The sequence below is a fragment of the Trichosurus vulpecula genome, chromosome 1 (assembly GCF_011100635.1).
Source record: "Trichosurus vulpecula isolate mTriVul1 chromosome 1, mTriVul1.pri, whole genome shotgun sequence".
Classification (NCBI taxonomy): domain Eukaryota; kingdom Metazoa; phylum Chordata; class Mammalia; order Diprotodontia; family Phalangeridae; genus Trichosurus; species Trichosurus vulpecula.
The window spans coordinates 556,912,731-556,938,269 of NC_050573.1; the positions used below are offsets into that span (position 1 = coordinate 556,912,731).

General features: G+C 39.9%; 2 protein-coding genes across 2 annotated transcripts in view; both read right to left on the reverse strand.

The window, feature by feature from the left end:
• SUSD1 (sushi domain containing 1) overlaps positions 1-25,539 on the reverse strand; it is a 278,160-nt gene that overhangs the window by 159,351 nt on the left and 93,270 nt on the right. The window contains exon 9 of the mRNA XM_036749351.1: positions 15,280-15,374. Coding sequence (XP_036605246.1) covers positions 15,280-15,374 — 95 coding nt within the window. The remainder of the gene's footprint in view (positions 1-15,279; positions 15,375-25,539) is intronic.
• Positions 10,337-12,449, reverse strand: LOC118828358 (SH3KBP1-binding protein 1-like). The gene is given in 5 exon segments (XM_036734951.1): positions 10,337-11,238; positions 11,241-11,464; positions 11,466-11,616; positions 11,619-12,011; positions 12,014-12,449. Coding segments are annotated over 5 exon segments (2,106 nt in total).

Genomic DNA, 25,539 nt, shown 5'->3' on the forward strand with positions numbered 1-25,539 from the left:
TAAAATAGTCATCTAAAGAATCTACCAATCACCTTCTGAAAGAGATCCCAAATTAAAAATGCCAAGGAATCATGTAGCCAAATTCTAAAATTATCAGGTAAAAGAGAGAATACTGCAAGCAACCAAAAAGAAACAATTTAAATATCGTGAAACCACAGTTAGGATTCTGCAGGACCTTGCAGCATCTACATTAAAAGATCAGAGGACTTGGAATATGATATGCCTTAAGACAAAGCAGCTAGGATTACAACCAAGAATCAACTACCCAGAGAAATTGAGCATAATCTTTCAGAGGAGGAGACGGCCATTCAATGAAATAGGGGATTTCTAAACCTTCCTGATGAAAAGACCAGAGCTCGACAGAAAATTTGATCTTCAGATACAAGACTCAAGAGGGGCATAAAAAGGTAAACAGGAAAGAAAAAAAAAACAACATGTTATTCAATAAGGGCAAACTATTTACATCCCTACAAGGGAAGATGGTATTTATAACTCTTGAGAACTATATCTTTGTGTAATAGCAATTTAGATTTAAAGATCTTTCCCACCCATTAACAGGCCATGTAACCTCCTAAGTCACATGTGGTGGGAGGAGCTTGCTGAGAGGAAAAAGGAAGCTGTGTCACAGGAAATGCTGAGAGTACAGTTACTACAGTTAGAACAGTTACTACAGTTAGAGCTGAGGGAAAGAACAGATGTGTGGTGGTTGTGAGTGTATTTGTGGGAAGGCCCCAGCAGTGGGGTGGTTTTGGGATGGTGAGGCTCCATGCTGTGATATTGTGTTTTAAGTTCCTTGCTGTTATGATAAAGTGGGCTTATCGGTTGTGTGAGTTGGTTCCTTGGTTATGGGATCTGGTCCTCTGGCGTCTGAATAAATGGTTTACTTCTTCTACCTTCTACGTGGTAAGTCTTGTATATTTTGCCATACAGAACCACATAGACATTTTGACAATTATCATCTATATTGTGATTATTGCCTTGCTGATACACTTTGTTACACCACTTAAAAGGAGTATACATAGACAGAAGGCACGGGTATAAGCTAACTTTGATGTGATGATAAAAAAATCTAATTAAGTGGTGAAAAGGGATTATACTGGGAGAAAAGAAGATGCAGAAAAGAGTAAATTACATCACTTGAAGAGGCAAAAAAATCCTATTACAATAGAGGGAAAGAAGAGAAGGAGATGAGCATTGTTTGAACCTTACTCTCCTCGGATTTGGCTCAAAGTGGGAATAACATAATCAGTTAGGTATAGATATAGGTATATCTCTATAGGAAGTAGAAAGGGAAAGGGAAAAGAAAAGGGAGGGAGTGGATAGAAGGAAGGGAATGAGTAGTAAGAGAAGAGGGGAAGAAAAGGGAGGGGGCTGATAGAAGAGAGGACAGATTGTGGGAGGCAGTGGTCAAAAGCAAAATTCTAGTGAGGAAGGAAAGGGAGAAAGAAGAGAGAAAAGCATAAACAGAGCGGGAGGGAATACGATGGAAAGAAAGACAAATAGTAATCATAACTGAATGTGAACCAAGAAAACCAATAAATCCAAAAATGGAAGTAGGTAGGAGAATGGATTAAAAACCATAATCCTACAATATGTTGTTTATAAGAAACACACCTGAAGCAGAAGGAAACACACAGAGTAGAGGTAAAAGGATGGAGCAGAATATATTATGCTTCACCTGAAGTAAAAATAAAGAAGCAGGGGTAGCAATCCTGATCTCCAACAAAGTTAAAGCAAAAAGAGATCTAATTAAAAGAGATAAGGAAGGAAGATACATCCTGCTAAAAGGTGTCATAAGCAATGAAATAATATCATTACTAAACATATATGCACCAAGTGGTATAGCATCCAGATTCTTAGAGGAGAAGTTAAGGGAGTTACAGGAAGAAACAGACACCAAACTCTACTAGTGGGGGACCTGAACCTCTCCCTCTCTGAACTAGATAAATCTAAGCACAAAATAAACAAGAAAGAAGTTAAGTAGATGAACAGAATTTTAGAAAAGTTAGATATGGTAGACCTTTGGAGAAAAATGAATGGGGACAGAAAGGAATATACCTTTTTCTCAGCAGTACATGGCACCTACACAAAAACTGAGCACATATTAAGGCACAAAAACTTCCAATCCAATGCAAAAAGGCAGAAATATTAAATGCATCCTTTTCAGATCATGAAGCAATAAAATTACATGTAATAAAGGGCAATGGAAAATAGAATAAAAGTTAATTGGAAATTAATCAAATCCTAAAGAATGAGTGGGTAAAACAACAAATCACAGAAACAATAACTTCATCCAAGAGAATGATGATGATGAGACAATATGCCAAAACTTATGGGATGCAGCAAAAGCAGTTCTTAGGGAAAGTTTTATATCTCTAAATGCTTACATGAATAAAATAGGGAAAAAAGAGATCAATGAATTGGGCATGTAACTAAAAAAGCTAGAAAAAGAACAAATTAAAAATCCCCAATTAAATACTGAATTAGAAATTCTGAAAACCAAAGGAGAGATTAATAAAATTGAAATTAAGAAAACTATTTAAAAACCTAAAGAAAACTAATAAATAAAACTGAGAATTGATTTTATGAAAAAAAATCAATAAAACAGATAAACCTTTAGTTAATTTGATTAAAAAAACAGAAAGAAGAAAACAAAATTACCAGTATCCAAAATGAAAAGGGTGAATTCACTGCCAATGAAGAGGAAACCAAAACAATAATTAGGAGCTATTTCACCAAACTGTGTGCAATAAATTTGACAATCTTAATGAAACAGAAAAATATAAATTGCCCAAATTAACAGAAGAGGAAAGAAAATACTTAAATAACCCCATTTCAGAAAAAGAAATTGAACAAGCCATTAATGAACTCCTTAAGAAAAAATATCAGGTCCAGATGGATTTACAGGTGAATTCTATCAAACATTTAAAGAACAATTAATTCCAACATGGAAATGGGTGAAGGAGTCCTACCAAATTCTTTTTATGATACAGGTATGATGCTGATACCTAAACCAGGAAGAGCCAAACAGAGAAAGAAAATTATAGACCAATTTCCCAAATGAATATAGATGCAAAAATTTTAAATAAAATATTAGCAAAGAGATTACAGCAACTTATCTTTGAAGATAATACACTATGACCAGGTAGGATTTATTCCAGGAATGCAGAGTTGGTTCAGTATTAGGAAAACTATCAGCATAATTGACCATATCAACAACAAAACTAACAGAAATCATATAATTATCTCAATAGATGCAGGAAAAGCTTTTGACAAAATATAACACCCATTTCCATTAAAAACACTAGAGAGCATAGGAATAAATGGATTAGCATCCATCTAAAACTTTTAGCAAGCATTATATGTAATGGGAATGAGGTAGAAGAATTTCCAATAAGATTGGGTATGAAACAAGGATGTCCATTATCACCATTGTTATTCAATATTGCACTAGAAATGTTAGCTTTAACAATAAGAGAAGAAAAAAATTGAAGGAATTAGAATAGGTCAAGAAGAAACAAGGCTATCATTCTTTGCAGATGATATGATGGTCTACTTGGAGAATCCTAGAGAATCAAGTAAAAAATTACTTGAAACAATAAACTTTAGCAAAATTGCAGGATATGTAATAAACCCACATAAAACACCAGCATTTTTATATATTATTAACAAAGTCCAACAGCAAGAGATACAAAGAGAATTTCCATTTAAAGTTACTGTAGACATCATAAAATATTTGGCAGTCTCCCTGCCAAAACAAACCCAGGAATTATATGAACACAATTACAAAACATTTTTCACACAAATAAAGTCAGATTTAAATAACTGGAAAAATATCAGTTGCCCATGGGCAGGCTGAGCTGATGTAATAGAAATGACAATTCTACCTTAGTTAATTTACTAATTTAGTGCCATACCAATCAAACTACTAAAAAGTTATTTTATAGAGCTAGAAAAAATAATAACAAAATTCATCTAGAAGAACAAAAGGTCCAGAACATCAAGGGAATTAATGAAAAGAAATGCAAGGAAAGGTGGCCTAGACATACCATATCTTAAATTGTATTATAAAGTGGCAATCATCAAAACTACTTGGTACTGGCTAATGAAGAGTGGTTGGTCAGCAGAATAGGTTAGGTACACAAGACACAATACTCAATGACTATAGTAATCTATTGTTTGATAAACCCAAACACCCCAGCTTCTGGGATAAGAACTCACTATTTGACAAAAACTGCTGGGAAAACTGGAAAACAGTATGGCAGAAACTAGGCATAGACCAACATCTTACACTCTACACCAAAATAAAATTTGAATGGGTACATGATTTAGATATAAAGGCTCATACTATAAGCGAACTAGGAGAGCAAGGAATAGTTTACTCAGATTTATGGAGAAGGAAAGAATTTATGACCAAACAAGAGACAGAGAATATTATGAAATGCAAAATGGATAATCTTGATTATATTAAATTGAAAAGTTTTTATACAAACAAGGCCAATGCAACCAAGATTAGAAGGAAAGTAGAAAGCTGGGAAAGAAGTTGTACAGCCAGTGTCTGATAAAGGCTCATTTCTAAAATGTAGGGAACTGAGTCAAATTTATAAGAATACAAGTCATTTCCCAGTTGATAAATGGTCAAAGGATATGAACAGGCAGTTTTCAGAGAAAGAAATTAAAGCTATCTGTAGTTACATGAAAAAATGTTCTAAATCATTATTGATTAAAAAAATGCAAATTAAAACAACTCTGAGGTACCACATCACACCTATCAAATTGGTTAACATGACAAAACAGGAAAATGATAAATGTTGGAGAATATGTGGAAAAATTGGAATTGTGAACTTATCCAACCATTCTGGAGAGCAATTTGGAACTATGCCCAAAGGGCTATAAAACTGTGCATACTCTTTGACCCAGCAATACCACTTCCAGGGCTGTATTCCAAGGAGATCATAAAAACAGGAAAATGACCCACATGTACAAAAATATTTATGGCAGCTCTTTTTGTGGTGGCCAAGAATTGGAAATTAAGGGGATGCCCATCAATTGGGGAATGACTGAACAAACTGTGGTATGTGAATGTAGTGGAATACTATCATGCTATAAGAAATGATGAGCGGGTAGGCTTCAGAAAAACCTGGAAAGACTTATATGAAATGATGCTGAGTATCAGCATCATAAATGAGCAGAACCAGAAGAACACTGTACACAGTAACAGCCACATTTTGTGATGACTGACTGATAGACTCAGCTCTTCTCAACAATATAAGGATCTAAGACAACTCCAAAAGACTCATGATGGAAAATGCTGTTCACACCCAGAGAAAGAATTTTGGAGTCTGAATGCAGGTCAAAGCATACAATTTTCTCTCTTTTTATTGTTGTTTTGTTTTGTTTCTTCTTTCTCATGGTCCCTCCTATGGGTTCTAATTCTTCTTTACAACATGACTAATATAAAAATATGTTTACTATGAATGTATATGTAGAGCTTATATCAGATTGCACACAGTCAGGGAGGGGGAGGGGAGGCAAGAGGAGAAAATTTAAAACTCAACAGTTTATGGAAGTAAATGTTGAAAACTAAAAATAAATTAATTTTTAAAAAATAATAGGGATTATTTAGTTCCTAGTATTTTTGTCCCCACCACCTAGCAAAATGCCAAGGGAGGACATAATAGGTTCTAAATAAATGATTATTGGTTGGATTATTGATTGAGTTTAAGAGCTCAAAAAAGAATAAGAACGGTAGAACAAGCTTCTCTTTCCCTCTCACCATAGCTTATCTGGGGCTGGAGTTGGAGCATCAATTGGGACTGGTGAGATTCTTTTTCACTATCCCCCACAAAAATCTAAATGTACACCCTTTGACACCACTTATATTCTGGCTAGTTCCTCCTATGTTCAAAACCATAAGGGTGACCTTTTTAAAATTATATTATTCCCCATTTTCTCCTCATCATTTCTCTACATGAAATTTCTGATTTTATTTTTAAAAAGGCACACTTGAGAAGTAATGGGGGTGGAGCCAAGATGGCTGTGTGAAAATAGAGTCTTACCAGAGCTCTCTCACAAATTCTGTCAGATACCTCTAAAAAAGTGAATCTGAGCAGATTTGAAGGAGTCAGGAGCCACTAGTAGACTGAGTGGGGCAAATTTCCAAACCAGGAGAGTCTGCAGAGTCGACAGGATGGATCTGTAGGCTGGGAGAGCACCTGGCACACAGAGCTGCCCTAGACCACAACAAAGCTGAAGCAGCTGTGGAATTCAGCCGGCAATCCAGGCTGGGCATGCAAAATTGGTGGTGATCCCCAGACCTCCCAGCCCAGGACGGGAGTCTGTTGGAGCTACAAGAGGCAGCAGCACAGTGCCTGCAGTCATGAGAACATCTACTCCTGAGGCTTGCAGGCCACAGTCTAAAGGTTTGAAACTCGCCTTCTCGAACTCCCGGGAGACATGATAAGGAAATAAAATGGCTCTCATCCCTCCCTTCCTCACAGACATAATGCTCCCTCAGGAGAAACCCTGAAATACAGGAGCCAGAAGTGGGGCTTCAGGAGCCAAATAGCAGGAATTTCCGAGCCCCAGGGAAGTGGAGTCAGCAAAGGTCAACACCAGGAAGCCAGAGGTGCCTTCACACAGTCAGGAGAAAGTGACAGACACCAGGACAGACAATGGCTGAGACCACACCTCACCCTCCCCCATACCTTACTAAACCAGAGGCCATAGCACACAAAGCCAGTAACTAGGTCCAAAACTCCCAGAACAAGAAGCCTGGGACAGAGCTGCCTGAGCCCCAGAAGGAGAAATCCACTTTAAAACCAGGAAAAATTAACCAACATGAAGAAACACTCGAAGAAACCGAGGACTATTGATTCTTTTTATGGAGACAGAAGAAGATCAAAATACCAATTCAGAAGAGGACAGGTTGGACACTATACCCACGTCTGAAACCTCAAAAGGGAATGTGAACTGGTCTCAAGCCCAAAAAGCATTCCTGGAAGAACTCAAGGAGGATTTAAAAAACCAAATTAGAGAGGTAATAGAAAAAAATGGAAAAAAATTCACTGATGCGAACAAATCTTTAAAAAGTAAAATTGGTGAAATGGCTAAGGAGATTCAGAATATAATTAGAGAGAATGATGCCCTGAAAAGTAAAATTAACCAAATGGAAAAGGAGACTCAGAAGCAAAATCAAGATAACAATCCATTAAAAATTAGAATTGAGCAAATAGAAGCTAATGACTTTCTGAGGCATCGAAAATCACTCAAGCAAAATCTAAAGAATGAAAAAATAGAAGAATATGGGAAATATCTCATTGGAAAAGCAACTGATCTGGGAAATAGATCCAGGAGAGACAATCTAAGAATTATTGGTCTACCAGAAAGCCATGATGAAAAAAAAAGCCTGGACAATATCTTCCAAGAAATCATCAAGGACAACTTCTCTGAGGTCCTAGAACCAGAGGGTAAAATAGTCATTGAAAGAATCCACTCATCACTCTCTGAAAGAGATCACAAATTGAAAACTCCAAGAAATATTATAGCTAAATTCCAGAAGTATTAGGTCAAGGAGAAAATATTGCAAAGAGCCAGAAAGAAACAATTCAAATATCACAGAACTGCAGTCAGGATCACACAGGATCTTGCAGCTTCTACATTAAATGACAGGAGAAATTGAAATATGATATTCCAAAAGGCAAAGGAGCTTTGACTACAACCAAGGATCAACTACCCAGCAAAACTGAGCATAATTTTGCAGGCAAGGAGATGGACATTCAATGAAATAAGAGAATTCCAGATCTCCCTGATGAAAAGGCCAAAACTCAATGGAAAATTTGATCTTCAAATACAAAACTCAAGAGAGACATAAAAACGTAAATGGGGGGGGGAACCCTTGTTAATCAAAAAGGGCAAATTGTTTACATCCTTATATAGGATTATATTTTTTATATATGTTATGTATCTGTCAATCTTGAGAATAGTACAGTTATTATGACAATTGAAAGGGATATACATAGACTGTGGATGTCAGTATAAAATAACTGATATAATAAAAACATAATTAAGAGATGGAAAGGGATGGTTCTGGGAGACAAGGTAAGGAGGGAGTAGAAAAGGGTAATTACATCACAGGAAGAGGCACAAAAACATATTATAGTAGAGGAAAAGAAAGGAGAGAGAAGAGCAGTATTTGAGCTTTACTGCCATCGGATTTGGTTCAAGAAGGGAATAACATACTCTGATAAGTATAGAAATCAAACTTGTCCTACAGGCAGTAGGAAGGGAAAGAGGAAAGAAAAGGCGGTGGGGTGGTCAGAAGGGAGGGAAGAAGTAGCAAGGGGAAAAAGGTAAGATAAGGGAGGGGAATCAAGAGGGAAGGTAAACTGAGGAAGGTGGTGGCCAAAAGCAAAACTCTTTTGAGGGGTGGAAGGGAGAAATAAAAGCATAAACGGGGGGGAATAGGATGGAGAAAAAGATACAGATAGTAATCATAGCTATGAATGTGAATGGGATGAATTCTCCCATAAAATGGAGGCAGATAGCAGAATGGACTAAAAACGATAATCCTACAATATGCTGTTTACAAGAAATACATTTGAAACAAGGGGATACACACAGGGTAAAGGTAAAAGGCTGGAGCATAATATATTATGCTTCAGCTAAAGTAAAAAAAAACAGACAAAGCAAAAGCAAAGACAGATCTAATTAAAAGTGATAAGGAGGGACACTATATCCTGCTAAAGGGCACCATAGACAATGAAGCAATATCATTATTTAACATATATGTGCCAAGTGCTATAGCATGCAAATTCTTAGAGGAGAAGTTAAGGGAGTTACAGGAAGAAGTAGACAGCAAAACTATACTAGTGGGGAAGCTCAACCACTACCTCTCTGAATTTGATAAATCTAACCTCAAAATAAACAAGAAAGAAGTTAAGGAGGTGAATAGAATTTTAGAAAAGGCAGATATGATGCAGAAAACTGAATGGGGATAAAAAGGAATATACTTTTTTCTCAGTGGTATATGGCACATACTCAAAAATTGACCATGTACTAGGACATAAAAACCTCATAATCCAGTGCAAAAAGGCAGAAATAGTCAATGCATCCTTTTCACATCATGATGCAATAAAAATTATTTGTAATAAAGAACCATGGAAAATAAATTAAAAATTATTTGGAAACTAATCTAATCCTAAAGAATGAGTAGGTCAAATAACAAATCATAGAAACAATTAATAACTTCATTCAAGAGAATAACAATAATGAGACAACATACCATAACGTATGGGATGCAGCAAAAGCAGTTCTTAGGGGAAGTTTTATATCTCTAAATGCTTATAATAATGAATAAAATAGATAAAAAGGAGATCAATGAGCATGCAGCTGAAAAAACTAGAAAAAGAACAAATTGAAAATCCCCAATTAAATACCAAATTAGAAATACTGAAAATCAAAGGAGAGATTAATAAAATTTAAATTAAGTAAACTATTAAATTAATAAATAAAATTAAGAACTGATTTTATGAAAAAAAACAATAAAATTGATAAACCTTTGGCTAATTTGATTAAAAAAAAAAGAAAACCAAATTACCAGTATAAAAAATGAAAAGGGCAAATTCACCTCCAATGAAGAGGAAATTAAAATAATAATTAGAAATTATTTTACCCAATTGTATGCCCATAGATTTGACAGTCTTAGGGAAATAGATGAGTACTTACAAAAATATAAATCACCCCGGTTAACAGAAGGGAAAGCAAAATATTTAAATAACCACATCTCAGAAAAAGAAATTGAGCAAGCCATCAATGAACTCCCTAGGAAAAAATCTCCAGGGCCAAATTGTTTAACATGTGAATTCTATCAAACATATAATTAACAATTAATTCGTATACTTTATAGACTATTTGGGAAAATAGGTGAAGAAGGAGCCCTACCAAATTCTTTTTATGACACAAATCTGGTACTAATACCCAAACGAGGAAGAGCCAAAACAGAGAAAGAAATTATAGACCAATTTCCCTAATGAATATTGATGCAAAAATTTTAAATAAAATTTTAGCAAAAAGATTGCAGCAACTTATCACCAGAATAATACACTATCAACAGGTAGGATTTTTTTTTTTTAACCATGGGGAACACTTTATTGGTGTGCATTGGGGAGAGTGCAGGGTGACTTTGGCTTCTTGTGGCAGGGTTGTAACAGTGACGGCTCCATGGGGACCCCAGCCCTGACCCCACGGTGACAAGAGGGAATAAGACAATGGACAGACAGGTGGGGACAGACATCTGAAGGCACTTCGCACATCCTCCCTTAGGCAGACCAGGCATTCAGAAGGATGTCTCGCTGAGTGGAGCCTTTGGGTGTAACAGAGGACCCCCAGAGCCAGGATGAGGCTGGGGGGCTGGTGTGGGGGGCCGCCGGGAGTCTGGCCCACTCCAGGCTAGCTCCTGACACCGTTCCACAAAGCTACCAGGCCCCTGTCTCCGGGCCTCCGGTTGTGGGGGGCCTGGGCTCCCCTGATGACTCAGATTGGAGTCTACGCTAGCCTCTGATTGGAAGCTGCAGATGGAAGCCCGGGGTGAGGGTCTAGGGGCCAGGCTCCACACTGTCGGCCCAGGAGGAGCCAGCTCACACTGTTCCAGCTGCTCCAACAGCTCCTCCTCAGTCAGACCTCCCGCTGGAGCCTGGCCCAGCCGGTTCATGGCTGTGGTAAGGTCCCACATGGCGAGGCTGCCGTTGGCTTGGCCAGTGAGGAGGTAGCGTCGGGGCTGTGAGCCCAGCCTCCGGGAACCCTCACACTCGTAGTCTGTGAAGGCCGTTGCGGGACAGCCGTCCACGGAATGCACGGAGCACACCCGCTGGCCAGCAGATGATAGTCGTACAAAGAGTTGGCTGGAGTTAGGCACCACCTTCTGGATGAAAACCTGCTGGTCATCCCTCTCCCCGTATGGGCCAATGTCGTTGCCAGCACTGCAGCCCACGTGGCTGTCGGCCACCTCCAGTGCCAGGATTTTGAAGGAGGCCAGAGGGGTAGAGCCTGGCTGGGTGGAGATGATACCCCGAAAACAGGTCACTGACCACATCCGCACGTGATTGTTATCAGCACAGACAGAGATGAGGTGCTTCTCAGACAACATAATCTTGATAACAGGACTGCGGGGCACAGTGAAAGTCTGGAAAAGCTGGGGCCCTGAGCCCACGGTCTCTGGGTGCTGCACAACCACGCGGACCCGCCAGAGCTGGTGCCATAGGCTATCTCCAGCCAGTTACTGCTATCACTGGTCTTAGGTGTGAGATAGACACTGAGGGCAGTGACTCCATCCTGGGCCGGATCCCAGTACAGTTTACTCACTAGCAGGTCATTGTCCTTCATCCTGAGGGGGAATTTCTGCACATCTAAGTAGTAGATGGCTCCGTTATTACAGCTGAGCATCAGGAAGGAGCCGGCGGCATCGTGGCTGGACCTCCTGGACCTGCCAATGCTTGGTGACGGCATTCCAGACCCCGATGCGGCCTGTGGAGCTGGTAGCAATGAGTTGGTTTCCCACGAAGAACAGAGACTCAACGGGAACATCCAGCTGGAACACGCCGATCTCACTGCCATTGTTTGCAGGGCCCAGAGCAGGATCTCACTGCCAGCAGCGGCAGCCACCATCTTGTCATGCTCGCCCAGGGCACCACCGGGGACACGGGCAGTCAGTGCCAGAGGCTCAATGGGCCAGTCCAGCCTCAGGCTTGAGAACACCAGCTGCCAGCCTGATGTCTCCTTCAGCCTGTAGCACACCAGAAACTGTGTGTAGGCCACGGAAATCCAGTTGTGGTGACCGCAGACCAGCCGCACCAGGGACTCATCCGGAGTCCCTGAGGTGGGGGGGGGGGGTGCCTTGTCTTCCAGCAACCTTCCCAGCAGCCCTGCGTTACCCAACTTGGGAGGCATGGTGTGGCTGCGGCGCACAGGGGCTGGCCGGCCGCCTGACAGCTGGGGACCTGCGAGGCTGTGCGGCTTCCCCGCTTGGCCGGAAACACTGGTGGGGGCAAGTATCCGTTGAAAAGGACATTCCCGCAGGATGACCGGTCCAGTTCCTCCCGGAGCTGCAAACGCCAGACCAGAGGGGTGATCCCGTAGAACTGGGCTTCATGCAGGAGAACGGAGCCGTTGACACCCCTGGGGTCCAGCTCCTTGGTGCGCAGGAAGTTGAGGATGAGGGCAAAGACCGTGGGGTCCCTGTCGATAAAGATTGCTCCAGTCTCATCCTTCAGGGTGGAAATCCTCCCGCTCAGGAGGCTGGAGAAGAAGGAGTCGGGGATCCAGGTGAGCATCTGGCGGGAGGTGCTGAACCTTTTGCCCCCCACGTTCAGGTGGATGACCTCCCCGGCAGGCTCCAGCCCCAACCTGGCTCCCCCACGGCCTGGAATCCCCACCGAGACTGCTGCCGCCATGGCTTGGGCCAACGATAGGTAGGATTTTTTCCAGGAATGCAAGGCTGGTTCCATATTAAGAAAACTATCAACATAATTGACCATGTCAACAACAAAACTGGCAGAAACCATATGATTATCTCAACAGCTGCAGAAAAAACTTTTGACAAAATGCAACACCCATTCCTACTAAAAACATTAGAAAGCATAGGAATAAATGGAGCCTTCCTTAAAATTATAAATAGCATCTACCTAAAACCATCAGCAAGCATTATATGTAATGGGGATAAGCTAGATGCATTCCCAGTAAGATCCAGGTTGAAACAAGGATGTCCATTATCACCCCTATTATTCAATTTGGTACTAGAATTGTTAGCCATAGCAATAAGAGAAGAAAAAGAAATGGAAGGAATTAGAATAGGCAAAAAAGAAACTAAATTATCACTTTTGCAGATGATATGAGGATTTACTTAGAGAATACTAGAGAATCAAGTAAAAAACTACTTGAAATAATAAACAACTTTAGCAAAGTTGCAGGATATAAAATAAACCCACATAAATCCTCGGCATTCCTGTACATTACTAGTAAAGCCCAGCAGCAAGAGATGGAAAGAGAAATTCCATTTAAAGTAACTCTAGACACTATAAAATATTTGGGAGTCTACCTGCCATGACAAACCCAGGGCCTATATGAACATAATTATGAAACACTTTTTACACAAATGAAGTCAGACCTAAACAAATGGAAAATGATCAGTTGCTTGTGGTTAGGCCGAGCTAATATAATAAAAATGACAATTTTACCTAAATTAATTTACTCATTCAATGCCATACCAATCAAACTACCAAAGAGTTATTTTACAGAGCTGGATAAAATAATAACAAAATTCATCTGGAAGAACAAGAGGTCTAGAATATCAAGGGAATTAATGCAAAGAAATGCTAGGGAAGGTGGCCTAGCCACACCAGATATTAAACTGTACTATAAAGCAGCAGTCATCAAAACTACTTGGTACTGGCTAAGATCAGAGTGGTGGATCAATGGAATAGGTGAGGTATACAAGACACAGTAGTCAACAGCTATAGCAATCTGCTCTTTGATAAACCCAAAGAATCCAGCTTCTGGGCTAAGAATTCACTATTTCACAAAAACCGCTGGGAAAATTGGAAAATGATGGCAGAACCTGGGCATAGACCAATATCTTATACCATATACTAAAATAAAGTCAAAATGGGTCCATGACTTGGGAATCAAGGCTGATACTATAAGCAATTTGGGAGAGCAAGGAATAGTTTACCTATCAGATTTATGGAAAAGCAAAGAATTCATGACACAACAAGAGATAGAGAGCATTACAAAATGCAAAATGAATAATTTTGATTATGTTAAATTGAAAAGTTTTTGCATAAAAAAAGCCAATGCAACAAAGGTTAGGAGGGAAGAAGAAAACTGGGAGAAAATCTCTACAACCAGTGTCTCTGATAAAGGCCTCATCTCTAAAGTATACATGGAACTGAGCCAAATTTATAGGAACACAAATCATTCCCCAATTGAGAAATGGCCAAAGGATATGAACAGGCAGTTTTCAGAGGAAAAAATTAAAGATATCTATAGGCATATGAAAAAATGCTCTGAATCACTATTGATTAGAGAAATGCAAATCATAACAACTCTTAGGTACCACATCTCTCTTGTCAGGAAAATGATAAATGTTGGAGAGGATGTGGGAAAATTGGAACACTGTTACGTTGTCAGTGGAGTTGTGAACTGATCCAGCCATTCTGGAGAGCAATTTGGAACTATGCCCAAAAGGCTATAAAAATGTTCATACGCTTTGACCCAGCAATACCACTTCTAGGGCTGTATCCTAAAGTGATCACACAAGTGGGAAAGAGATCCGTATGTACAAAAATATTTATAGCAGTTCTTTTTGTGGTGGCAAAGAATTGGAAATCAAGGGAATGTCCATCAATTGGGGAATGGCTAAACAAGTTGTGGTGTATGAATTTAGTGGAATACTATTGTGGAATTTAAAATGGGGAAGATACAGACTTCATAATAACCTGGAAAGACCTACATGATATGATGCTGAGTGAGAGGAGCAGAACCAGGAGAACATTGTACACAACCACAGACATATTGCTTCTGTGATAACTAACTTTGATAGACTTGGCTCTTCTCAGCAATACAAGGTTCAAAGACAACTCCAAACAACTCATGATGGAAAGGGCTATCTACATCCAGAGAAAGAATTATGGAGGCTGAATGCAGATTGAAGCAAACTGTTTGCTCTCTTTTTTTCCCTCTTTTTTTTTTTTGGTTTGTTTCTTCTTTCTCATGATTCATTCCATTGGTCACAATTCTTCTTTACAACTTGACTACATGCAAAGGTATATGTAGAACATATATCAGACTCCATGCTGTCTTGGGGAGAAGGGGAAGGAGGGGAAGAAAATTTGGAACTCAAAAACATGTGGAACTGAGTGTCGTAAACTAAAAATAAAAAATCTTAATTAAAAAATAAAAAACAAAAAGGCACACTTTTATGTAGGCATAAATTCAAGAAATGATTTAAATTCAAAATTCAGTTGACTATTTTATAGGGAAATGAGTTATGATCATTCACATTGATGTTAAAAAGCCAAAAATAAAGAATGTAGGTCAGTTACTGAAATACAGGAAACATCTGATTTCCTTATGCAGAAAACCTATCTCCAAGGGAATAGGGAACTCCCTCATTCAGTCACTGTCTTAGCAGATAAGTTCTAGGGAATTGTCTAAAGATCAAAAAAGTTAAGTAAATTGTCTAGGATCATGTAGTCAGAGGCAGGATTTCAAGGGAGGTCTTACCTGGTACATTTGTTCTTCTGTGGTGTCTCTAGGATTCCTCTTCCATTTCAAACAGGTTTCATTGAATACTGAAACATCAAAGGATCCATCATCATCTGCAGAGTGAAAATAGAATATTTTAAAAATCCTCACTTTCACACAAACTATCAGGGTTAAGTATTATTCAAACTCACGGCCACCCTGGGGCAGTGACAAGAACTGGCACAGCAGCATTGCCTCCTTTGACAGGGAAGTGACATCAAACAAACCACTATTTGTCCAGCTTCCACAGTGTATCCTCCCAGCTTTGATGTATATTATTGCCAGGCTATGTGCCTTTCTCTGCTTCTGTTGAATTGGCATTCCCGATACCTTGGGCTTGGCTTGGCATGGCCTCTGGTTTGCTTCCTCTTGTATCAAAGGGGAGACATGCCTCACTCTCCCTGAGGAATTCTACTCTGGACCCTGATGACTGCCCTTAATCATCATGACCTGTTGGCCCCATTTCCGCTACACTCTAGGGCTCTCCTCTTACTTAGTTGAACTTTGGATAGAATGGAATATAGGAAGGAAAAAAAAAACCCTATCTGCATTATGACCAAAATGAAAACAAGCGACCAACAGTCAAAAGTGCATTTACTAGAACCCTCAGAATGGGGTAGTTTTAACTCTCTGGATTGACAGAAATCATGCCATGTAATTGAGTGAAGTAGTAGACAGAGCACTGAACTTGGAGTCCAGGAAGACCTGGGTTTAAATCCCGTCTGACACTTCAATCAATTAATCAATAAACATTTAATAAATGCCCACTGTGTGCTAGGCACCATGCTAAGTGCTGGGAATACAAAAAAGGCAAATGACAGTCCTTGCTTTGAAAGAGCTTATAATCTAACAGGGGAGACAACATACAAACAAATACGTACAAACTACATACAAAATAGATAGGAAATAATTAACCCAGAGAAGGCACTGGAATTAAGAGGCGCTGGGGAAGGCTTCCTGTAGCAGATGTGATTTCAGTTGGGATTTAAAGGAAGCCAGGAAGGTGCTAGGAGGGAGAATGTTCCACACATGGGACATCCAAGAGCCAAGAGATTCCATCTTTTGCGTTTTGTTTGTGGAATAGTCGGGATGTCATTGGATCAAAGAGTATATGTTAGAGAGCAAGATATAAAAGGACTGGAAAAGTAAGCGGGGACTAGATTATGAAGGGCTTTGAATGCCAAATAGAGGATTTTGTATTTGGTCCTGGAGGCAATAGGAAACTACTAGAGTTTATTGAGTTATCTGATCAGACCTGCACTTTAAGAAAATCACATTAGTAGCTGACTGGAGGATGGATTAGAGGAGGAGAGATTTGAGGCAGGAGGACCCACAAGCAGGCTATTGCAATAGTCCGTGTGTAGGGTTGAGGGCCTACACTAGAGTGACAGCAGTTTCAGAGGAGAAAACAGAGCGTATTCGGGAGATGTTGCAAAGGTGAAATGACAGGCCTTGGCAAAAGCTTGGATATGGGGGAGGGTCCTACCCCCATAGTGAGGAGTCCAGGGTAACTTCTAGAATTCAAGCCTGAGGGACTGGGAAGATCGTGCTGCCCTCTACAGTAATGGGGAAAGTAGAAGGAAGGGAGAGTTCAGGGCAGGAGAAGGGAATCTGCAGCTTCGAGGCTACATGTGGCCTTCTAGGTCCTCAAGTGCAGCCTTTTGATTGAGTCTTTGTTTTACAGAACCAATTGCTTCATTAAGGGGAGTTGTTCTGTGAAGTCTGAATTCAGTCAAAAGGCCACACTTGAGGACCTACAGAGCCACATGTGGCCTTGAGGCCGCAGGTTCCCCACCCCTGAGCCTAGGCAAGTCATATAACTTCTCAGCCTCAGTTTTCTGATCTATTTAACAAAAAGGTAATAATAGTTCCAACACCTGCCTCTCAGGGTTACTGTGAAGGTCAGCTGAGAATGTACGGAAAGTGATTCACAAAGCTCAAGATGCAATATCAAATGTGAATTATTATTATTAAAGGGACAATGAGGAGAGGTTCTTTTCCCAGGCAGAGCATGACTCAGGAACTGCTTGGCTAGGCCCTATGGAAGTAAATCAAGGTGAAGACAGACCTGATTTCAAACACAGCATGGAAAAATCATTTTATGCCTCCTAGTCTTGAGTTCCCTTTGAATGCTCCATTTTCTTTTCTTTGAGTAGGCAGAACATGGTGCCTGAGTGATGAATCAGAGCAAGGCTGCCGTAAAAAAAAAAAAAAAGCTCTGCAGAGCCCAGCAATCACGCAGCCAATGCTAACCCTGAAGCAAATTTTATAACAAAAGAACATTACATTTTCTTCCCCAGGTAGAAAACACTTAGACTTCAGCCATAGAGAAAAATCAGGTTTTTTTCCCAACACCCTGTGTGTTTGTGAAAAGTCAAGATAGGACTTTGATCTCTCCATTTTATTCCCTCCATTTATTCTTATAAGAAAAGAGAGAGAGAGAGAGAGAGAGAGAGAGAGAGAGAGAGAGAGAGAGAGACAGAGAGAGACAGAGGGAGAGGACAGAGAGAGAGAGACAGAGAGAGAGACAGAGAGAGACAGAGAGAGAGACAGAGAGAGAGACAGAGAGAGGAGAGAGACAGAGAGAGACAGAGAGAGAGAGAGAGACAGAGAGAGACAGAGAGACAGAGAGAGACAGAGAGAGAGACAGAGAGAGACAGAGAGAGAGACAGAGAGAGAGACAGAGAGAGAGAGAGAGAAGAGAGACAGAGAGAGAGACAGAGAGAGACAGAGAGAGACAGAGAGAGACAGAGAGAGAGACAGAGAGAGACAGAGAGAGAGAGAGACAGAGAGAGAGAGAGAGAGAGACAGAGAGGGACAGAGAGACAGAAAATAATGACAATAAGTCATTCTAGAGACAGACTTGTCTACAGAATTTTTAAATGTCACTAACGTGGTGTAAGACAGCTGCTTAGCTGAAAATCAACCATCACAGAAAAAAGTAAAAGGATAATTTAAAAAAAATAACAAATCATAGAAAGTCCAAGTTTTCTCCTGTGCCCTTACAACTTTGACATTTTGAGCAGGGGTTTAATAAAATGATAAAATATTTCAGAACCTATATTCAAGGATCACCTTTATCTTTATCTGTCTCATTATAACTCATTCACTTCAAACAGTATATTCTTTCTACCTTCAAAACTGGGACATTGCCCAAAATGCCCTAAGCAGAATTAAAATCTACCATAACCAAGACAAAGTGCCTTAATTTTCCATATATCTGCCAAAAGCACTGCATAACATTTTTTGTTCTTTTATTCTTTCTTCTACTTCTCTATAGAAAATTTTCTTTTTTCCTTTATTTTTCATGTTGACTCCATACATTACTTTTCTGGTTAGTTCATTTATCATATCCTTCCTCTTTCAAAAGTTTTACTCTTCTGGTTATCTTTATAATCTCTCCATTTGTTTTCCTTTGCTGTCTCATAATCCTGTATTACTATCAGTCTTCAGAACTCCAGCCTGTCCAAATTAATGGCTTCCCAAACATTGTTATCACTGACCTTCCCAAAATATGTTTGTGAATCTCTTCTCATAGCTTGCACCAAACTGTCAGAGGAACCAGAATGCCTAAAACCTAGTACCCCAAAACTGACTTCCAGACAGACACCACTACCCTGTAATCCAGCGAAGGAAAAACAAGAAGGTAGCATGATATTTGATGGGTTTTGAGAACAAATCACTTGTTTCCTGTCTTCTTAATGATCAAACTCAATTTCTACCCAACTTATAGAAGCTGAGGGAAGGGAGGGAGTAGAGAAGCTCTCTCTGCAACAAAATAATCCTAGCAGTATTATTCATAATAGTAAAAACTTAGAAATAATCTAATTTCCAATATTAGGAAATGGCTGAACAAATTATGGTACATGATACCAAGAAAATATTATACCATAAAAAATGACAAATATGGGTGTAAGGAGGGTGAATCATGGGAGCTCCTCATGAAACTGAAGAACTCTCCCAACACCCTGATAAAATTATAGAAAATGGGCCATTGTTAGCCTGAATAAATTGAATAAATTTACCAATCAGAGTGATGAGATTACAGGGTATGGATCATTATTTTGAAGACAGTTTATAATATACAGTCTTAGCTTATTCAAGAGTAGCCACCCCTTCTCACTGTCTATAAATGCAAGCTGGCCCAACTCTCCAAAGCTTGGATATTGAGCACTCTCTCCAGTTATTCTCTTAGTGTTCTTCCAAAGTGAAGCAAAAAAATGGGAAATTCTCCTCCCCACAACTTTACCAGACCAGAGTCAGCACTGGTAAGTTATAGAAGTCCATAGCAGTGGGAGACCTGTGTTTGCATGAAGCTTGAGTTCAAAGATACTGTTCCTGAACACTTCAACCTCCTGTGATGGGGGAAGTGGTGGTAGGGGTGAATTCCCTAAGCACTTTTATCTCAGAATCTAGCCTTTGAGGAGGGAGGAGAGATTGCCTGTGAAGCACCAACTTTGATAGTTGTCTCACTGAAAACTCCAAGCTCAAGAATTCCTTGGTTTAAGAATCTGAGCACTAGACCTGGAGAGAGAAAATTTCTGATTGTATCCTCCTCCTTGAATAAGGAATAAGACAGTCTGCATGGTTCTTATATTGCTTCCTACTTGGAGAACAGAGTCAACAAGTTACTTGGACAGGGCAGGTCCAATGAAAAGGGAAGGTGTTTGGTTATTAAGCTCCAAAGAATGTTTCACTTGCAGTGGGAGTGTAACTATAGGGTAACGCTAACCGTTCTGCTGGCAAACATAACAAAAGGTTACCCTAAAAGCAATCCCAAGTTCAGTTCTCTTTTGCAGGAGGGGAGCTGATGAGCTACACGAATGTTTTATTCTTCTGTATTTGTTCATGGGCTCTTGTGAGTCCTTGGGATTTTACGTATTTTCTTTAGGGTGAAATAAAGGTTGTCCTATAACCCATAATTATGTTGTATATTGAGCACCTGTGGAGGATTTGGGGCTACTGCCATGCACCTTCGAAACACCCCAGACATGGCTGTATCTAGGTTGTATCTTGAAGATTTTCCTGGATTGATCCAGGTTGGGGCAGCAGGGCAAAAGGAAAGAATCTGACCATTTGGGGTCAAGCTCCCAGGATGAAGATTAATCCATAGGAGACTAGCGTCTACCCAGGAAGGCAGATGGGTTACATAAATAATACCTGCCCCCAAACAAAAGACTTACATGAGGTGATACAGAGTGAGAAGAGTTAGACCAATATAACCATATGCACAGGCTACAACTACAGAAACAATTATAATAACCAGGGGAAAATCACATAAGGAAAAGAAAATTCAGAAGAGGACATAGAAACAAATGAGATCATTTAGGCAAATCGCATTGAAAAGAATACTGGCTCCGAACTGAGACAACCTGTTGTGTTTTTTTTTTTTTTAATCGTCTCTTCTACTTTTTCCCTATGTGACTTGAAATAAGTTTCCTTCTCTAGGCCTCAGTTTCCTTATCTGTAAAATAAGAAGATTGGACTGGATGACTTTTCAGCTTAGGATCCTAAAGATCACCCTGGGGACGGTCCTAAGGAGTCAGGGATGGTTTCTTGTGGTAAAGCACATGAGGCCCCACTGTCTACGACGAGCGTCCTGGTTGTTTCAAGTCCCTTCCTCCCTTTTGTGAAGTACTAACAAAGTTCTCCTTAAGCATGGTGTGGATCTCCTGTGGGCTTATCAGAGAACATTGAATCTGCTTTTTTCATCCTGGCCCGTCTGTTCCTACCTCCCGATACAGACACTGCTGCCAGAAACTGCTGTCTCAAGGATACTGCTAAGGAGTAAATAAAAAACTCCAAACACTATAATCCTCCAAATTTCACAAGGTTCTCCCCTGATCAAAAGAGACCGAGGACAAAGCTCTGGCCAAGTCACTCTCTTTCTCTCCAACCCCAAGTGATTCTTTGTCCAGGGCATGGTTGGAATGGCTTCTACCACTAAGGTGAAAGAGGATTAAATCCCTGGGTTTAAATAACCTGGCTCGTTATCTAACAGATAACCAATCCAAAGGGCATGACCGAGCTTTCTCAACCAATTCAACCACTCTACCTGTGTAATGTCACTCCAGTTCATTCAATGACTTTCAAATTGACCAAGGACCTTTTCATATTTAATCTAAAGATTATGATTGAGTCAGTAAGAGATGTGCTCTCACCCGATCGATGTATCAGGTTACAGAAGCTTTCAGTTCCTTTCAAGGGAGTAGAGGCTATCCAATTGATTGACTCAGTTCAAATCCCCCCCCATCTCCTAGAGGTGTGTGCATACATTGCACATACATGAGCACACCCACATGCACATGTGCACACCTGCATGTGTGCGTGCACGTGTGCACACACCCCCCCCATATTTAGATATGTTTAGTGATGATTCCAGCTCTAAATGTATGATCCTCTGAAATGAGGAGCAGGAAGGGAGGGAGCAGAAGGTTTTTGTTGCTATTCAGTCTTTTCAGTTGTGTCTGACCTTTGGGATCCCATTTGGGGTTTTCTTGGCAAAGATACTGGAGTGGTTTGCCTTTTCCTCACCCAGCTCATTTTATAGATGAGGAAACTGAGGCAAACAGGGTGAAGTAATTTGCCCAGGGTCAAACAGTTAGTAAGCGTCTGAGGTCATATTTGAACTCAGAAAGAAGGGTTTTCCTGACTCCAGGCCTGGCATTCTATCCACTCTGCCACCTAGCTGCCTGATGCCACCTGCTTGGAAGACTTTAATTCAAGGACTAGATCCTACTATAATGCTTCTGCAGATGGCTATGGTCCGGTCTTTGTACTCCTATAGAATTCTTACTGTTGTTTGTCCTTTGTTTTCTAAGAGGATCAATGATATCACAGGGTGCCTGAGTTGGATTTAAGTGAGGCAGAGTTGCACATAGTTGTCAGTCTCACTCTCTCTTCCAGAGTTATTGAAGTCCAGGAACAGGACAGAAGTCAGGACAATTGGCCATGGCCCAGGATGCAGCGGCTAACCATCTTTGACATCTGACCAAGCTCTAAGTGCTCCACAGCACCTGCTTCAGCTGCCTTCATGACCATGGGAACGAATTGTTCTTACGTGCCCATTGCACTGGGGGCATTCTTCTGTGAGTTGGGGGAGGAGGGCACTGTATACTCCAAGCATGTGAACACTTCCTATATAATTCTATTTAACTCCTGAATAAATCTGCACTTAAGAAATGACACCCAATTACCCACTGTGGTTTGACATATTGTTTAAAAGATATAACAGGAAAAATATTGGTTTTTGCTTATTTGCATTCCTGCTACTACTCCCCCCTCCCAAATTATTCTCAGGCAAAGGTGTCAAACATACGGCTGGTGGCCAAATGCAGGTAACATCTTTCCCCAAGTGTGTCCCAAACCAGATTGAAATGTAGTGCCTATCAGATTTTAATGTGTTGATGTATTAATTTTAAAAAAAGGAAATAAATAAACGTGTGGTTTTCCAAGTCAATATACAGCCTGCAGGGATCTATATGGACAGTTTAGTTCCACTACCCTCCCTTCCTATTTGAATTTGATACCACTGCTCTAAGGGAAAGTTTAAACTATTTAGCAAACAATTTAATTAAGCATTCTTTTCCCCATAGCATCATTTCGGATTGGTATTTCATGATTCAAAAGATCTTGCCATTTTTTGGACACAGAAAAATAATGGCCATCAAGGAGCAGAAGGAAAGACTAATTCTAAGAGCAAAGATTTAATGCTAGAAAAGAATTTCAGTTACCATCTAGTCCTACCCCCTTATTTTAGAGTTGAGGAAGATGAGGCTCAGAGAAGTGGCTTAACCAAGGTCACTTAAATAATTAGTGTAAAAGCTAGGATTTGGATATAGGTCCTCTGACCCCTGATCTAGAATCCTATTCACTGAACCACACAGCCTCTCCAAGAGAATATAGCTCTTTCACAGACTACTCAACACACCAAGCTGATGAAAAGCTTAGTTATCAGATAAACTTGGTTTCCTTGAGCCATCTATAATATATGTGCCTGGCACACAGGAGACACTTAATGACTTCTTGTTGGTTGATTGAATGGAAACTACACTAGACACAGAAGGTCACTGAGGAGTCATAAAACTACAGATGTTTGGAGCTGGAAGAGACTAATCCATCTAATCCAACCCCTTAGCTTGAAAAATGAGATCAAAAGAATGGAAGTGACTTGCCTAAGACCATAAATATACCTAATGACAGATACTGAACCTCAGGTTTTTGGATTCCAAGTCCAGGGATTTTCTCATTACAGCATGCTGAACACTTAAAAAAATTAGAGTCGGTTACATGTTGTTATATTCAATTCAGTAGAACTTCATTATGCTATTCCTCCAGGGATGTACTGGTATATGTTTAACAACTGGCTCATTATTTGTTTTTTTTAAAAATTGTATATACACACTTTTAAATTTAATATACATTATTAACATTTCCTTCATCAAATTTTTTTTTCTTGAGGTAAGTGTCTGAGGCTGGATTTGAACTCAGGAACTCCTGATTGCAGAGCTACTGCTCTACGGACCATATCACCTGGCTACCCCCACCATTTTCTTAGGCCTAGACCAGAGGTATCAAGCACACTGCCTGCAACCCTCCCACAGGCAGTCAAACTAGAAATTGGGAAATATTTAACAAAATAAAGATACAATGAAGGAATAATATGAATGTGTAGTTTTCTAACTAAATATGCAGCCTGCAGGGGTCCTTATGGACATGCGGTGACCCCCATTTCCATATAAATTTCACATTACTGGTCTAGGTAATCAACAGCAACAAAATCAGGCACTATTCTGCATCTTTGGCCAATTTCCAAGGTATAAGATGCTCACAATGAAACTTAACAATCAGCTCTTGAGAGCCAAAAAAAGGCTGCATCCAACACACTCCTGCATACTTCATTATTAAGTGTATTAAATAATAGAACATAAGGTCCTTGAGGGCAGGGGCTATTCATTCTTATCTTCATATCTCCAGTGTTCCAGCTCAAGGCTTGGCACATAGTAAATGTACAATAAATGTTTGCCGAATTGAATTAAATATAATACAAACATATACCTACCCTCAAAAAATAACCTTGACATCAATATATGAGGTGCTCATGGTGGGAAAGAGCAAGCAGTAATATAACAAATAAGAAATTTCAAAGAAGGACCAGAGTTAATAATATCATCAGGGATATGTATGCATTAAAAAATGAGTGCAGAATAATAGGACAGCCAAGATGCTCCACTTGTTTCCTGATGGTGTCAATATAAGAATGTTTCCAGTAAGTTGGGTGGACTACAGGAGACAATAGTCATCTAGAAAAGCAGGCAAAGATGGAAGTAATTGGCATCATGGGAAGGACCATATAAATTGATGAGAATCATAGATTCATCTGTGTATCCAAATATCAATAAAGTACCATGTAATAAAACCAGTTTTTGTTTAGTTTTATATTTGGTACATAAATGGTAAGTTTCACACGGGACTGCGAAGAATATATGGTTCTAATAGAAAGCATGAAGAAGAAAAATATGTACTTGGCCCTTTTACAGGTCAGTTTAGAATGTGGCTCCAATTTGTGAGCTAAAGGGAACAATCTGCCTATAGTTGGGAAAAAGAAATGACCTTTTTCCACAGAACTGTAAAAGAAATGAACAGTTTCTGTGAGCAAAGAGAAGGCCTACGGGCAGAACTAGTCAATCTTAATTGAATATAATTTAGAAGGAACACCCATCTATATCAGTTAAGTGGTTATTTAACAGGAAAATAATTTGGTGAGAACATTGAATATCTGTTATATCGACCTAAAGAGTGGCGATTGGGTTTGTAATCAAAGCTAGACAAAGGGGACATCATGGTAGTTAGGAATTTTTTAGTTAATTAATTGGGAGGTAGGGGTGAGGATTAGGGCTGGGTTCAACTCTCGTCTGGAAACACACATACTCACATGAGCTCGCAAGTGTGCATGCCGCACACACACACACACTCATTCAGATCAGAACTTTGCTGATAATTTTTAGTCTTCGAGAGCTGTCTTGCCCAAGCTTACAAGGTTGCCGTTTATCAGAGGAAGAATTTAAACTCTGATCCTCCTGACTCTATAGTTCATTCTCCATTCTCGAGGAGGACCAATGACATCAACAATTTAAGTGAGGCAGAACTGTGCAAAATCATCAGCCTCACTCCCCTCCTCCGGAGTTATTGGGAGTCCAAGACCCAGGTCAGAACAACTGGCAATGGCCCTGAAGGCAG